Raw genomic sequence first — 13,816 nt, 5'->3', positions numbered from 1 at the left:
TGCCTCTCTTTTAGATAGTTCCCGGTTTCTTCTGTTGAAAATTGATTTGTGTATATTTGACTGGCCGTTTAGAAGGAGAGAGCTAGATAAGGCAGACCTTTGCTCAGATGCAACAAGGCAAAATTGAATGTTCTCGTAGGGCGTGAGGTATTTGGGGAATCAAACTTCCTCTGAAGTCATGCTGGGTATCGAATGTCCACTTCATGCAATCAGATAGCCACGTACCGTAAGCTGTGTGGCTGAATTTCCTGTGGTGGAGTGGAGGGGTTTCCCCATGCTGTTTTTAGCTGAAATGGAAATGACGACGACAGATCTCGGGGGCTGGCAGCCGCAGAGAAACATCGAGATGAGCTGCGGAGGAAGTGACTCTGTACAGGGCAAGGCGTGTGGCGTGACTGGTCTAGCTCCAATTGCAGCAGAGAAAATGCACATGACAGGCAGAGCCTGTGGTCTCTTCCTGATGGGCGCCAGTTTGAACCGCAAAAGTGCTTCAGCGTGACTCTGTGTGCCAGCAAAGGGCAGCTTGCCTCCAAAGATCAGTCATGCAGAGCAGACAATGGACTCTTGACACATAATTCAGGTGCCCCCCCCCCCCCCCCGCGAACAATGCAGGGCTCATATTCAGTCGGTCAGCGTGACATAATCCTAAAGCAAGAGAACGTTGGGCTCTTAAGCAGCTGAGACTGCTTAGAGCTGGGGTTCCTGGCCTTTTTCAAATGAGTGTACTTGTTCCGTTGGAAATCTTCAGCTTGGGCACCCCGTAGAGATTTGGGGTAGGGGTGTATACTATGTGTCAGGGTAGGCAACCGTGCCCCTCCAACTGTTGTTGTAGTACAACTTTCAGTGGGGGGGGGCACCTCTCATGAAATTGATGGCCAGGAAATTTAGGACCAGCAAACAGAAGTATTTTTTTCACACAACGCACAATCCACTTGTGGAATTCTCTGCTACAAGATGTGGTGACAGCCAACAACCTGGATGGCTTTAAGAGGGGCTTGGATAACTTCATGGAGGAGAGGTCTATCAACAGCTACTAGTCGGAGGGCTACAAGCCACTTCCAGCCTCAGAGGCAAGATGCCTCTGAGTACCAGTTGCAGGGCAGGAGCAGCAGGAGAGAGAGCATGCCCCTAACTCCTCCCTGTAGGCTTCCAGTGGGCCACTGTGTGCAACAGGATGCTAGTCTTGGTGCTAATTTTTTGAAGCCTGTCACACTGAGGGGAGGGATATGCTGAGCTTGTACTGTCAGAACAACCAGCTCGATCGGTTATTCCGACAGAATGTTCCAGGGCACTTGCATTCCATTCCAGGGCATTTGCATTCCGTTCAGAGTTCATCCCATGCACATCCCTACTAGGAAAGACCTCTACCTTGAGGCCGCTGCCAGTCAAGGTAGACAGCCCTCCTGATGAGCAGGACTTTCCCCTGCCACTTTTGAGAGGATTCCTGCCATTTCTTATCTTCTGAGCAGTCGGAGGGGGCTCCCACTGTTCCTTGCCCTCTCCATATCCCAGTGCAAGTGATGGAAAACCTGCTTCTCTCCTAAGCCCTCTGCCTGTATTCCAGAAAAGGATCTGAGGGAAGAGAGATGGATGGCAAGCACAAATAAGCCTTGGCTCTCTAGCCAGCCATTGATTTGTGGGTTCCTGCCCAAGATTACTTGAAAGGCTCCTAGAGGGTGCTCGGAAGAGTCCTGCCTCCTCATCTGAGGCTTGAAGCTGACATGTCCTCAGTGATGTGTCCACTGCAGAAGTGGGGAGGACAGTGAAGACCCTGCTCCTGGGAGGCTGGCCACCACGGTTGGGAACTTCTACTCTAAAGGAAGCAAAAACCTGGGAAGTGCTGGACCTGTGGAATGTCTTGCCACTTAGGGGATGTTACCATCACACAGTCACTTTGCTTTTTGTCTAAAATACCTCTTGCATGCAGCATGTCTAACACAAAAAGAAAAATCAGCTCCATTCTTGGTGATTCTTGTGTTAAAAAGAGAGCCAGTGTGGTGTAGTGGTTAGAGTGCGGGACTAAGACCAGGGAGACCCGAGTTCAAATCCCCATTCAGCCATGATACTAGCTGGGTGACTCTGGGCCAGTCACTTCTCTCTCAGCCTAACCTACTTCACAGGGTTGTTGTGAGGAGAAACTTACGTATGTAGTACACCGCTCTGGGCTCCTTGGAGGAAGAGCAGGATGTAAATGTAAATAAATAAATAAATAAAAATGTGTTGTAGTAAAGCTTAAAAATGCAAGCCCTTGGAGCTGACTCAAGTTTGTTGTTGCCATGTTGGGCTACCAGATGGCTCCAGGAAGGCCACAAGCAGGGCATTAAGGCAACTGCCTTTCCCACTGTTCAAGATATGCAGCCTCCGAACACGGAGGCTCCGTCTTGCTTGCTTGGTAGATCTTGCTTTCTTAGTGACAGACCTGTCCTGCATGAATGCAGCTCATCTTATACACATTGTGTGGCTTTCCCCTAGACCAGGTGTTCCCCATCTGGGGTCCCCAGATGTTGTTGAGCTACAGTTCTTATCATCCCCTTTCACAATGGCTGGTACCTGGGAATGTTGTAAGTTATAGTCCACTGATATCTGGGGACCCATGGTTGAGAAGACCTGGTCTAGGAGATAATTTGCCATTCAGTAGCACACTTCTGAGCACTTGCCCCAGCAATTCCTTAACTTCTAATTAGAACACTTTACATGAAGTAGCAAATTTGCAGGTTGGGCCCTTTTGGAGTGGGGTGGTGGTGTGGGAGCAGTAGCAGCCACAGATCCTGCCAGAGAACATAGGAAGCTGCCATATACTGAGTCAGACCATTGGTCTATCTAGCTCACTATTGTCTTCACAGACTGGCAGCGGCTTCTCCAAGGTTGCAGGCAGGAATCTCTCACAGCCCTATCTTGGAGATGCTGCCAGGGAGGGAACTTGGAACCTAGATGCTCTTTCCAGAGTGGCAGCTCCATCCCCGGAGGAGAATATCTTACAGTGCTGCTCACACAAAGTCTCCCTTTCATATGCAACCAGGGCAGACCCTGCTTAGCTAAGGGGACAAGTCATGTTTGCTACCACAAGACCAGCTCTCCTCTCCTAAGGGAGGAAGGGCTGGAAGATGGAGGAATACAACAAGGCTCTGGGTAAATTGCAAGTAAAGGGAAGAGATCTGTGCTGGATGGGCTGAGATTTGGAAAGGGGCCTTGTGTGCTGTGAGTTAGGCCTCCCAAGTTGACATGCCTATGACTTGATATATTGCAGGTGACACTGCACAATGGAAACATTGGCTATGGTGGCAGATTCCTCCACGGAGGTCACCTCGAAACCTTCCCTTCTGGAATCGAGTGAAGCTTCCCTCAGTGACGTATCGCTGACCACTTCACCCAGGTTTGACGACACTTGATGTTGGGGATTGTGGTGTGTGTATCTGAGCTGATGAAACATAACTGCAGTGCAAGCTGGTGATCGTTTTAAAAAGGTTTGAGACTAGATGTGCCATTGAAATGGATTCCTCCATGTTTCTGAGAGGAATCCAGATGTGCCACACATTACCCTCTGCTGGTATTACTTCTAGAGAAGCCAGTATTTGGAAGGAGAACCAGGACGTGGAGGCAAAACAAGACCCTGCTGGATCTGGCTGAAGATCCAGTATCCTGTTGCCACCAGGGGACAGCCAGACATCCCTGGGATACCAGCAGAGAATGAAGGCAGATGGGGCCATAGCATAGGGGTAGAACTATGTAGAGGGTTAGCCTCTGCCCTCCTTGCTTCTAAATTGGGACTGCACAACTTCCGCCCTCCAACTGGGTTTGGGCTCCAGCTTCCATTCTCCCCAGCCATAGTGACCAATAGTCAGGAATTATGGGAACTGCAGTCAAACATGTGCAGGAGGTCCGAGCCGAAACTGTGTTCTAAATCCTGGGTAGGAGTGACTCCAGGGCAGCCGATCATACAGCACACCCTGGAGTCTTGTGTGCCCGCAGCAAAGCGTGACTTCTTGACAGCTTTTGTTCTTGTGTTCATGTAACTCAGTAACTATGAATTCTGGCGGCTGCCAGCCTCTTGAAGATTAAGGGACGCTTAATTACTGGTGTGTTCAAGCTTGCTCTGGCTCCCAAACTTGTGTGCACTTTTAGTCTCCAGTTGTGTAGGGGCTGCCTCAGACCTGCCCCTGGCTTTTGAGACGTGCAGCTTCCGGGTCCAATTCCTGCAGTGCCTCATCCCACAGGAGATCTGTTTCCTGGCACTTTAGGTACGGTGTCAAACTGGACCTGGACCCAAAATCCAGTTCAGAGCCATTCAAGCTGAAAGCAAAGCCTCCTGGTTGATGGGATCCGGATCCCTGAACACAAATGGTAACCAGGCACTCAGGGAGCTCTCCTGAGGAGTGAGAAGGGCTCCTCACTCCTTCAGCTATATTTGAAGCAACTTCCTCCACAAGCCCTTTGCAAAGAGCAGAAAGGCCAGGTGAGACTGGTAGGCTAAGCCTAGGGGGACCTCTGATTGCTGGGGGAGAAGCTGGACCAACCATGGGCTGCAGTCCAGCAGCAGGAGTTCAACGCAGAAGATTCTTGAACTGAGTTTCACGGGCATAGCTAGAATTGAACAGGATGGGTGGGGTGGGGGGGACAATTGTCCCTGAGGAAAGCGGGGGCTGCTGGCTGGGAAATGGGCTTCTCTTTGCCCTCTCTTCTTGCCTCCCTGCCTCAGTGGCATGCTGCTGGCCCCTGCCTGGAGTGTGGAGAGCAGGTCTGGATAGGCATGAGTGAGGATCACCTAGTGAGAATGTCCTGTGTTCCACCATGCCCATAGAGTTCTCTTCCAGCAAAGTCATGGGGAGCAGAGGGAGAGGTGGCAGGGGGGACACTGGCTCATCTTCACCTCCTGTCCCAGGGCCCCCTTCAACCCTTCTACACCCCTGCTAAGTTTAGGATCTGTTTATGTGTGTGGGCACTTCATTTTCTCCGTAAAGCCATTCTACCATTTGTCTAAACAAGGGTTTTTGGTTTTGCTTTCAAGACATTCCACTGACTTTATTGGTGGATGTACTGCTTCATCACTACTAGACTGCATAGAAAGCTGCCATATACTGAGTCAAACACTTGGTCCATTTAGTGCAGCATTGCCTACTCTGACCGGCAGCAGCACTCCAGGGTTTCCAGAGAGAGAGAGAGATCTTTCTAAGCTCTGTCAGGATATGTACGAAGTTGGACCCTTGGGGACATGATAAGCTGCCATCTACAGGGTCAAACCCTTGATCTGTTTAGCTCAGTGCTGTCTGCTCTGACTGGCAGTGGCTCTCTTGGGCTTCAAGCAGGAATCTTTCTCAGCACTTCGTGGAGATGCTGGGAACTGAAACTAGGACCTCGTGCATGCTAAGCTGATGCTCTACCACTGAGCTCCAGCCCCATCCCCCTAGATGTGTTGAGGATGTTGCAATGCTTCCTAAACTAATTTATTTTAGACAGGCAAAAGAGTGTGGTGCAAACTTATCCATATTCCTTCTCACTTGTTCCCTCCTTGATAGATTTTGTTGGAACAAAACCACAAAAAGTACACTAACTTGGCAAAAAAAGATCCCTAGGAAGAAGGGAAATGTGTGAAGACTTTTTAAAGGCAGTACATAAGAAACAGCTCCTCTGGAAAGGAGGGTCCTTTTAAACGCTTGATAAAAGAATCTCCCTCTTGTCTGAGGCTTCCCTGGCTGGTGGGGCCTAGAGGTCTTCTGGTCTGGCCACTAGTGAGACTTCACTCCCGGAATAGAACTGTTGCTTTATTTGCCATTTCATGGTGCAGAAGCTGGTTGTATTGTATTGTAATTTTATTTACAGTCATTGACCAAACAGAGGATAAAGACTAATAAGCATTAAAATGTGTATACATATATATACAGTTTAAAATTGGGATGATGTCCCATTATACCTTTTAAAAGCAATATAACTAAACTTAGCTACAGAAATAGAAATTAAAGCATCTTTATCTGAAAGCAGATGTTTTACAAGGTTATCATCGGATTGATCTGCCAGTTTACATATTAAAGGAGCAATAAGACATTCCCTGGGATATAAATGGAGTTTACAGTGGAGAAGGATATGTGCGACAGTTTCTGTATCTCCTGACCCACAACTACAGTGTCGTTCTTCTAAAGGCACACCCTGAAACCTCCCAGCTAGAAGTGCAGATGGAAAGGAATTGACCCTTACTCTCGTGAATATCCATCGAAACTTAGAGAAAGTAATTGTCGACATATTTTGCGGGGGAAAGATCCATATTAGTTCTTATAACTCTATAAAACTCTGGAAGCATAGCCCAGTTTTACAGAAGCTGGTTATTAGATGGTGTAAACAGTCATGTTGGTAAAAGGCCAAGGCCTTGGGAAAGCATCTCAGTGAGCAAAGAACCTGGCACTTCATGCAGAAAAACATACCTACTGTAAAACTAGTCTAAAATGTCTGAGCTGGTTACCAAATAAGGATTCAGAAGCAGTTGCCTGACCAGAACAGAGGGTTGGACAAGAAGACCTGCAAGGTCCCTTCCACCTCTAAAGTCCCTTCAGCTGCCACACAAGGGCCATGTAGAGTGCAGAGTGGCTTTTATCCACTCGGGAATTGTTACTACAATCTTACAGGGCAGGCCACAGTTATATTCAGAGGGTGGATGGGGAGACTGAGGCCCTAAGGCCACCTAGCCTCAGCGAGGTTGGTGAAGGTAAAATTCCAACCACAAACCTAGCAACTCGGTCTAGACATTCTGAAAAACCCGGTCACGATTCCAGTCCAGCTTACTAGCTAGCTGCAAGCCTCAGTTCAGGCATTATGTCAGCTGGAGGGTTATGCGTCCTTAACTTGGGTTCAGTGTCTAAATTGAGCCAAAGGCTTACATTCTTGTCCATGCACTACACCCATCCTGATGCGCCACATTTTAGGTTGCATCAGTAAAGGGGCTTGCCCCACGACTGTTTTCCACCAACTTAGAAACTTTTACCACTAGAGCCGAATTTTGCCTAGATTGCAAAATTGGTTGGCAAACTCCTCTGCTTATAGCTCTATTTTTGTACAAAACCAGCAGGGCAAATTTCTTCCTGGAAAGGGGGAAGTTGGAGTTTGGCAAGCTGGAAGTAGCTTCATTCTGACAGTGTGCAAAAAAAGACACCCAGCCACACGTCACTTCAGCATCTGCTCACCAAGTAAATCTGACCCTCAGCAGATGCTGAAGTGCTGCATGGCTGTGGGGAAGTAGGCACAAGCAAGGGTGACTCTGGGGCCAAATGCCCCCAGACGAGCAGTTTGTACACCACCTTCCCCCCACTTCTGTTTCAGAAATCTCATATGTAGGATAGAGCTCTCCCATCCATAAATGCATTTTCCCCGTCTATGCCCTCTAATTTTTTCTGGTGTTGCCATTGACGACAAGAATCTGAATTGTAGCTGGACTGTTTTAAAGTGGAGGCTGTTGCTGCTCTAAAAGGGGTAAAAATGTCCCGTCCCCCCCAGTTAATCTCCCTAGAATACATTAAGTTCTTGATTGAGGATTCTAAGTGGAGGCTTAAGATGGGATATATTATTGATAGCTCTTTAATATGACTTGGAAAATGCAATTACAGATCAGCATGGCTAATCCGAGGCCCCCCAGCTGTTAGACTGCAACTCCCATCATCCCCAGCTGCAGTTTACTACAGCTGGGGATGGTGGGAGTTGTAGTCAAGCAGCTGGAGAGCCTTGGGTTAGCCACCTCTTTTGCAGACCTTGATGGTGCAAAGGAAGTGAAGGCTGCAGTCAGTCTGTCACCATTGGTTGCTTTGTGCAGTTCAAATAGAAGAAAAGTTAAGGATAAAACTCTTTAAATATGATTAAGTTGTCTAACAGAGATTCCTTCTGATCTTTAAAGTTCAATTTAAGCCACCTGTTCCAAGAATCTGTTGCAATATTTTATGGTAATCTCAATTTCCTCTTATCCCTTCCCTCTGTCATAATGTTGTGCTTGCAATTCTGGACAGCAGAAACATGCACTTTTGGGTACTGCCTTAAACTAGGTTGCCCAAGATCATCTGGGTGGTGCAGCTAATACTGGTGGGTCATACAACTTAATCTGGAGTTGCGATTAATTCAGGCTAATACAGTTTGACCTTAGGATAATGAGATCCATTAATTATTCCCACTTTACCACCCAGTTAATACAAATAGGCAATTGAAGTGGAATGTTCCTCCTTGGGTTTTACTATTCCAGACATATCTTGGATGATCTCCACATTCGACACAGGTGCACACACAGAAGTGCATCTCCTTTCTTCGGTGGTTTCCATAGTCTGTATAGAAGCTGTTTCCAAAGAACTTTTTCTGGACCAAGAATGAGGCACAAACTCTGTCTAAACTATAATGGCATTAATGGAAGGTTGAGCTCTTAGCAGAAACTAAGGGATTTCTTGGAAACATCTAAAGAAGTTTAAGTATTTCCAGGCTTTTAAAATGGTTTAAACTGTTGTAACTGGTTCTTAACCTTTTGATCATGTAACTGTTAGTCAACTTTTCATTTCTAATGAGAAAATACTTTAATACAAAGATACAATACAATTATAACAAATAGTAAGGGAGTATATCAAATTTTGAATACCCAAAAGTAATGGAATCCATCATTGTTCAAATTTGTCTGCTTTTACATTCAGTTCTGATCTTCTAAAATAAGCTTAAATTTTGTAAGTAGTGCCATCTCCAGATCTTAATAGGAAGAACCTTCAGGAGGACATCATGAAGGAAGAAACTGGATGCATGCATCCTAAAGATGTCGTAAGGCAGGCTGTTTGGGAAAAGTCACCCTGGAGGGTCAGGGATCCTCCAGTCAGGCTCTTTGGAAGGGGTATTTAATTGTGTATACACCCTCCCCAAAAATATCATTTGCAAGTATATGATTTTGCTTTGCTGTTCTTGAGGATTGGGTTGTAGCTTAGTGGCAGAGCATCTACTTTGCATGCAGAAGGTCTCCGGGTTCAACCCCCTGGCAGCATCTCCAGGTGCAACTGGGAAAGACTCCTGCCTGAAACCCTGGAGAGCCTCTGCCAGTCAGTGTAGAGAACAGTGAGCTAAATGGACCAAAGGTCTGGCTCGGCAGAAAGCAGCTTTCTATGACATATTTGTATTCACCAAAGCATATGGGCCCTCCTCCTGAAAGTGGCAGGCATTTGTGGCCCCTTTCCTAGGAAGACTGCCAGCTGGGCTGACTCTAAGGCAGCTGCCATGAAAGACAGAACCCTGGAAAGTGGTCCTGATGACATCACAACTGCGGGTTCTAGAAGGCTGGCCGCCTGGTCCAGCAGTGGCGGGAAGACCATCACCACAAGGCCACCCTCCTGCTGTATGGGGGAGGGAGGGACGTTGACAAGCAACGTCCCTTAAGAAAAACACACAGGAGGAAACATCAATTCCCTCCCCACAGCCCAAAGTGGGAAGATGCCACACTGAAATGGAAGGGAGGAACTTCTAAACGGAGTGACGGTAATGGCAAGATGGGTGTAGAAACCCTTCTGGTTCTCTTTAAAATAAATAAATAAATGTTGATCGTTGCTTGTTCTGCAAGGCTGAGCTGATATACCTCTGTTCATCCTTAAAGATGGGGGCTGCTAACATGAGGGTTTTTGGGAATACAGGAGCTCATCTGTGCCCACTCCTTGAGAGGAAGGACAGAACTGGAGAGTTGAAAAGGCTTGAGATTAAACTTGCCCTATGCTAAAAGCCAGTGCGGTCCCACTCTTGCTTCTGGTCCAACAGGTCTGGCAGGTTTTGGAAATAAAACCTGGCATAAACTGTGTTTACATGGTTTTTAAGATTTGGTTTAGTTTAAATTGTAAACTGCCCTGAGATCTTATATAGGGCAGTATAAAAATATGATTGATAAAAGTAGGATTGCATCTTGCAAAGCACCTTCAACTTGGAGACCACATGTCTGCAGTCCACATTTCTGAGCCTCCTTCCCTCCCCCAGTCTTCTTGAGCTGCTTTCTCAGTCACTGCTCTGCTAAGGAGTAGTGGAAGGCAGTCCTGGGTAACTTGTCTGGACTACAGTTCCCATCGCCCCCTGCCACAATAATAAAATGCCAGGGATCGTGGGAGTTATAGAAAAAAGTCAACCAAGACTGGTGCAAGGTATGGTTAGGAACAGAGTGCTGACATAAAAAACTTAGCAGTGACCCCCAAGTAGTATTGTTGACTTCTCAATTCGTGTGTGTGTGTGTGTGTGTGTGAGAGAGAGAGAGAGAGAGAGAGAGAGAGAAATAGTTGCCGACTGCTTCCTGGAGATTCTTTAACAATATCAAAGCCATTCCTCTCCAGGATGGCTTTCAACAGTCCCCTGGAGATGGATGGGTGTTCCAGTCCAATCCCAGAGAGTGGCAACCCTTATTTCAGGGCTGAGCAGTGCTCATTCCTGGATGAATGCTGGAGGCCATGCTGTCCAGGGTGCACTTCTGCCTGAAGCCATGGCACCCTCCCTTGTATTCTACTTAAAAATCACATCCCAATTCCTTTTTTCAAGATTTCCCCATTCCTCCTAAGATGAGCACTGTGGTACCATTCTGCCCGACTTCCTCAGCTGGGTGGGCATCATGGGAAGACAGGAAGCTGCCTTATACAGGGTCAGACCTTTTGGTCCATCTGGCTCAGTACTGTCTCCACCAGGCCTACAACATTGGCCCCCGATAGCCAGGGATTGTGGGAGCTGTAGGCCGACATCTGTAGGAGGGCCAAAGTTGAGCAGGCCTGGTCTACACTGACTGGTAGCAGCTCTTGGAGGTTTGTCCACCCCCAACCCTACCAGAGATTAAATCTGGAGCCTTCTGCATGCCAAGCAGATGCAGACGGTCTCCAAAGGGGACGCCCACATGATGCATGAACGTTTGAGGTGCAAGTGGGCTAACTTGTGACGGTGGCGATTACCAAGATAGCAGTGAAAGGAAAGTAGGCAGACTGGTTCTTACCAGAACGTCTTGTTATGCAGCGAGGCAGTTGCCTGAGGTGGCGGCTTTTACTGGGGCAGTGAGATGTTCCTCTTGGCTGCCCTTGGAGCATCTGTCCAGGAACAATCTGAACCTTGCAAGGAGCACCTGTCCTCGCACACCGTGCAAGGCTGGCGACCTTCCCTCACCACCCTCAACTTCTGCAACTACAAACAATTATATACTGCTTTTCAGCAAAAGTTCTCGGTGTTTTACATAAGGGAAGAAAAATAAGGTGGCCCTTCAATGCAAGGTAGACGCTGGCAACCACCAAGGCTGGAAACAGCCACTCTTCAAAACTTGCCAGGGTCAGTTTTGAAAGGGTTCTGGCCCCTACCAGGTTTTGGGGGCAAGGCAGCATTTGGGACCTCACCTCAGGTGGTGCAATACCTTGGCCTGCCCCTCAGGCTGCCCTGCTGGTCCACAATCTGTCTTCTGCAGTGCCCCACTGATTCCTGGAAGGGCAAGCACCAGCCGCAGGTCATGCCTCTGTAGGAGATCTCGTCCCCTGCCCAAAAGAAAGCCCTGTGCCCTGATTCCAAATTGGTTGGGACAGGCCTCATTTTCTCAGGTGTCAGAAGGCACTCTGTGCATGCTCTGGGGTCCTTGCTGTTAAGTACTTTCACAAAGGAGTGTGGCTACAGATAGGAAGGTGTTGTACAGAGGGTCTAGAAGATCAACAGTCTTTCAGTGTGTGTAGAACTTTGTAATGCATTTTTTTTAAAAAGTGCTTTACCCCCAGCCCAGTTATGTCATAAAACTGCTCTGCCTATCTCCTCTGGCCAAATCCATCAGATTACAAGGACCTCTTCACTGAGGAGCAATTGCACTGAAGATGGCAGCTGCAGCTTTCAACCAGGTTTCTGGGGCTGGTTTCCGCCCTGGCTGCTGGGGCCAGTCCAAGCAACCCACATGGCTGTTCAGCAGCTGTTGTCAATGTAAACATGACTCACCCACCCCCAAAGGACACCTGGAGCTCTTTTGCAGCACTGCAGAGGATGCTGGCATGTGGAATTGCTCTGTTGCTTCCAAGGGAGCCACCTTGTGTGTCCTTTGACAGTGTTACAAAGATTTTGCAGCAGGGAGTCCACAAACACTCCTTTGTTTCGAGCCCTGCTGCCCATTAAGATCTTCTGGGGAAGTCCAGTTATGGTTGCTACTGACTCGTTTGGCTACTCCAGATCGGGCCTTCTCTGTGGCTGCCCCAGGGCTCTGGAATGCACTCCCTGTCAAAACTAGAGCTTCTCAATCTCAGATTGCTTTTAAAAAGACCCTTAAGTTACCCATTTTCTCAGGCTTTTAATTAAAACTAATTTTGAATTGTTTTGTTTTAATCACTTCCTGTGAAAGTGTGTTAATGTTGTCTTCTAGATTATGTCCACCACCTAGAGATACATATATCAGGTGGCCTATAAATGTGATAAATACCCCCTACCCCCACCCCACCCCTGAAATCCCTTGGTTGCCTTGAACTGGAACCAAATCCCTAAACACAAAGCCCTATTCAGACATTATGTCGTACCTGTATGCAATGCCTGTATGCTCATACATGTGTTTGTGTGAATGGCTCTACCCGTATTCATTTTAAAAATGGACCTGGTTACAGGCCCCTTAAATGCATGGTCCAGGTAAGAAGTAGAACTGCTTGTACCCATGTCAGTACAGCATGTTGACATCTGTAACTTGAACAGAACATATGAATAAGTCTATTGTGGTAACCAGCTCAAAGTAAGAGTTTGATAATTGGGCAGTTGTTAACAATTGAATGGCCAAGACCTTGATCTTCCTGGTGTGCTCACTTAAAGAGCTGTGAGCTGCATGATGCCCATTCTGCTTGCAGTGTGTGTAAGCCAGGTCAAAGTGTCTGATGAACCATAACTGAAGTGGGGAGTTGCCTATTGATTGGACCCCAGATCAAAATGTCTCATTATAGGACTCTCTGGCCTCGGGTCATGCAGGGAACCAGCTGTGAGTCCAGAGTGCAGAATGTCAGGGCAGTCCTACTCCTCTCTGCCCCCACACACAATTCAAGGCAACTCACTGGCTCCTTTGGATAGCTGGCAGCACTTCAGTCTTAGAAACAGGTAGCGAGGTAGGCATTGTGGAGCATGTACACAGCCGGTGGCTAGAACAAGCGGCCTCTTTTCCTCCATGCAAATCATGGTGTAAAGTACTCTCTTTCTCCAAGAGCAAAGGCATGTTCTCTGGAAATGATGGTGGGGGCTGAGGAAAGAAGCATTAAAGCTGGGCTGGGTCACAGAGCAGGGCAACAATCGGACATCTGACGTGTTGGTCTCTTTGCAGTGTCGAAAACCAGCACACTGAGACAGCAGAAGAAAGTGAAGAGCCTGCAGAGATGTTCCGTTCCAAAGGCAAGTATCCACCTTTTTAATTGTTCGTTTAATCTGTGAATATGTGGCAGCTGGCTCTGTACCTGCTTGGGAGACGTGGGGGGATTCCATGCCTGTTCTCCATTTCATAGGACTTTCTAGAGCAGATTAAAAGGGGTTTAGACAAATTTGCGGAGGACAGGCTACTAGTCTGGTGGCTATTGGCCACCTCCAGCCTTGGAGGCAAGATGTCTCTGAATACCAGTTGCAGGGGCACAACAGTAGGGGAGAGGGCATGTGAATGATGAGGGCCTGTGGGCTTCTCAGAAGCCTCTGGTGGGCCACCGAAACAGGATGCTGAACTGGATGGGCCTTGGGTTTGATCCAGCAGGGCTGTTCTTGTGTTGTGTTCTTATCGCAGGCTTGCAAAGGAGTCTGCCGTTGACTAGTCGGCCAAAACCTTTAGTAGCCCCACAGAAGGTCCCAGTTGTTAATGGTACTGCTCCTGGGGAATTGG

General features: G+C 47.7%; 1 protein-coding gene across 2 annotated transcripts in view; it reads left to right on the top strand.

The window, feature by feature from the left end:
- The window catches only part of ACSBG2 (acyl-CoA synthetase bubblegum family member 2), a 47,280-nt gene that overhangs the window by 12,860 nt on the left and 20,604 nt on the right, over positions 1-13,816 (top strand). Inside the window, exons 2-3 of one of the 2 annotated variants that reach the window (XM_053300833.1) lie at positions 3,248-3,373; positions 13,274-13,341. In XM_053300833.1, coding sequence (XP_053156808.1) covers positions 3,261-3,373; positions 13,274-13,341 — 181 coding nt within the window. In that variant the 5' untranslated portion in view covers positions 3,248-3,260. Of the gene's footprint in view, positions 1-3,247; positions 3,374-9,286; positions 9,475-13,273; positions 13,342-13,816 lie in introns of those variants that run through there. The other variant, XM_053300834.1, reaches the window with a different exon arrangement.

The sequence above is a fragment of the Hemicordylus capensis genome, chromosome 2, assembly GCF_027244095.1.
Source record: "Hemicordylus capensis ecotype Gifberg chromosome 2, rHemCap1.1.pri, whole genome shotgun sequence".
Classification (NCBI taxonomy): Eukaryota; Metazoa; Chordata; class Lepidosauria; order Squamata; family Cordylidae; genus Hemicordylus; species Hemicordylus capensis.
Note: the sequence above shows the minus strand (reverse complement) of the source record. Positions and strands in the feature narration are given on the sequence as shown.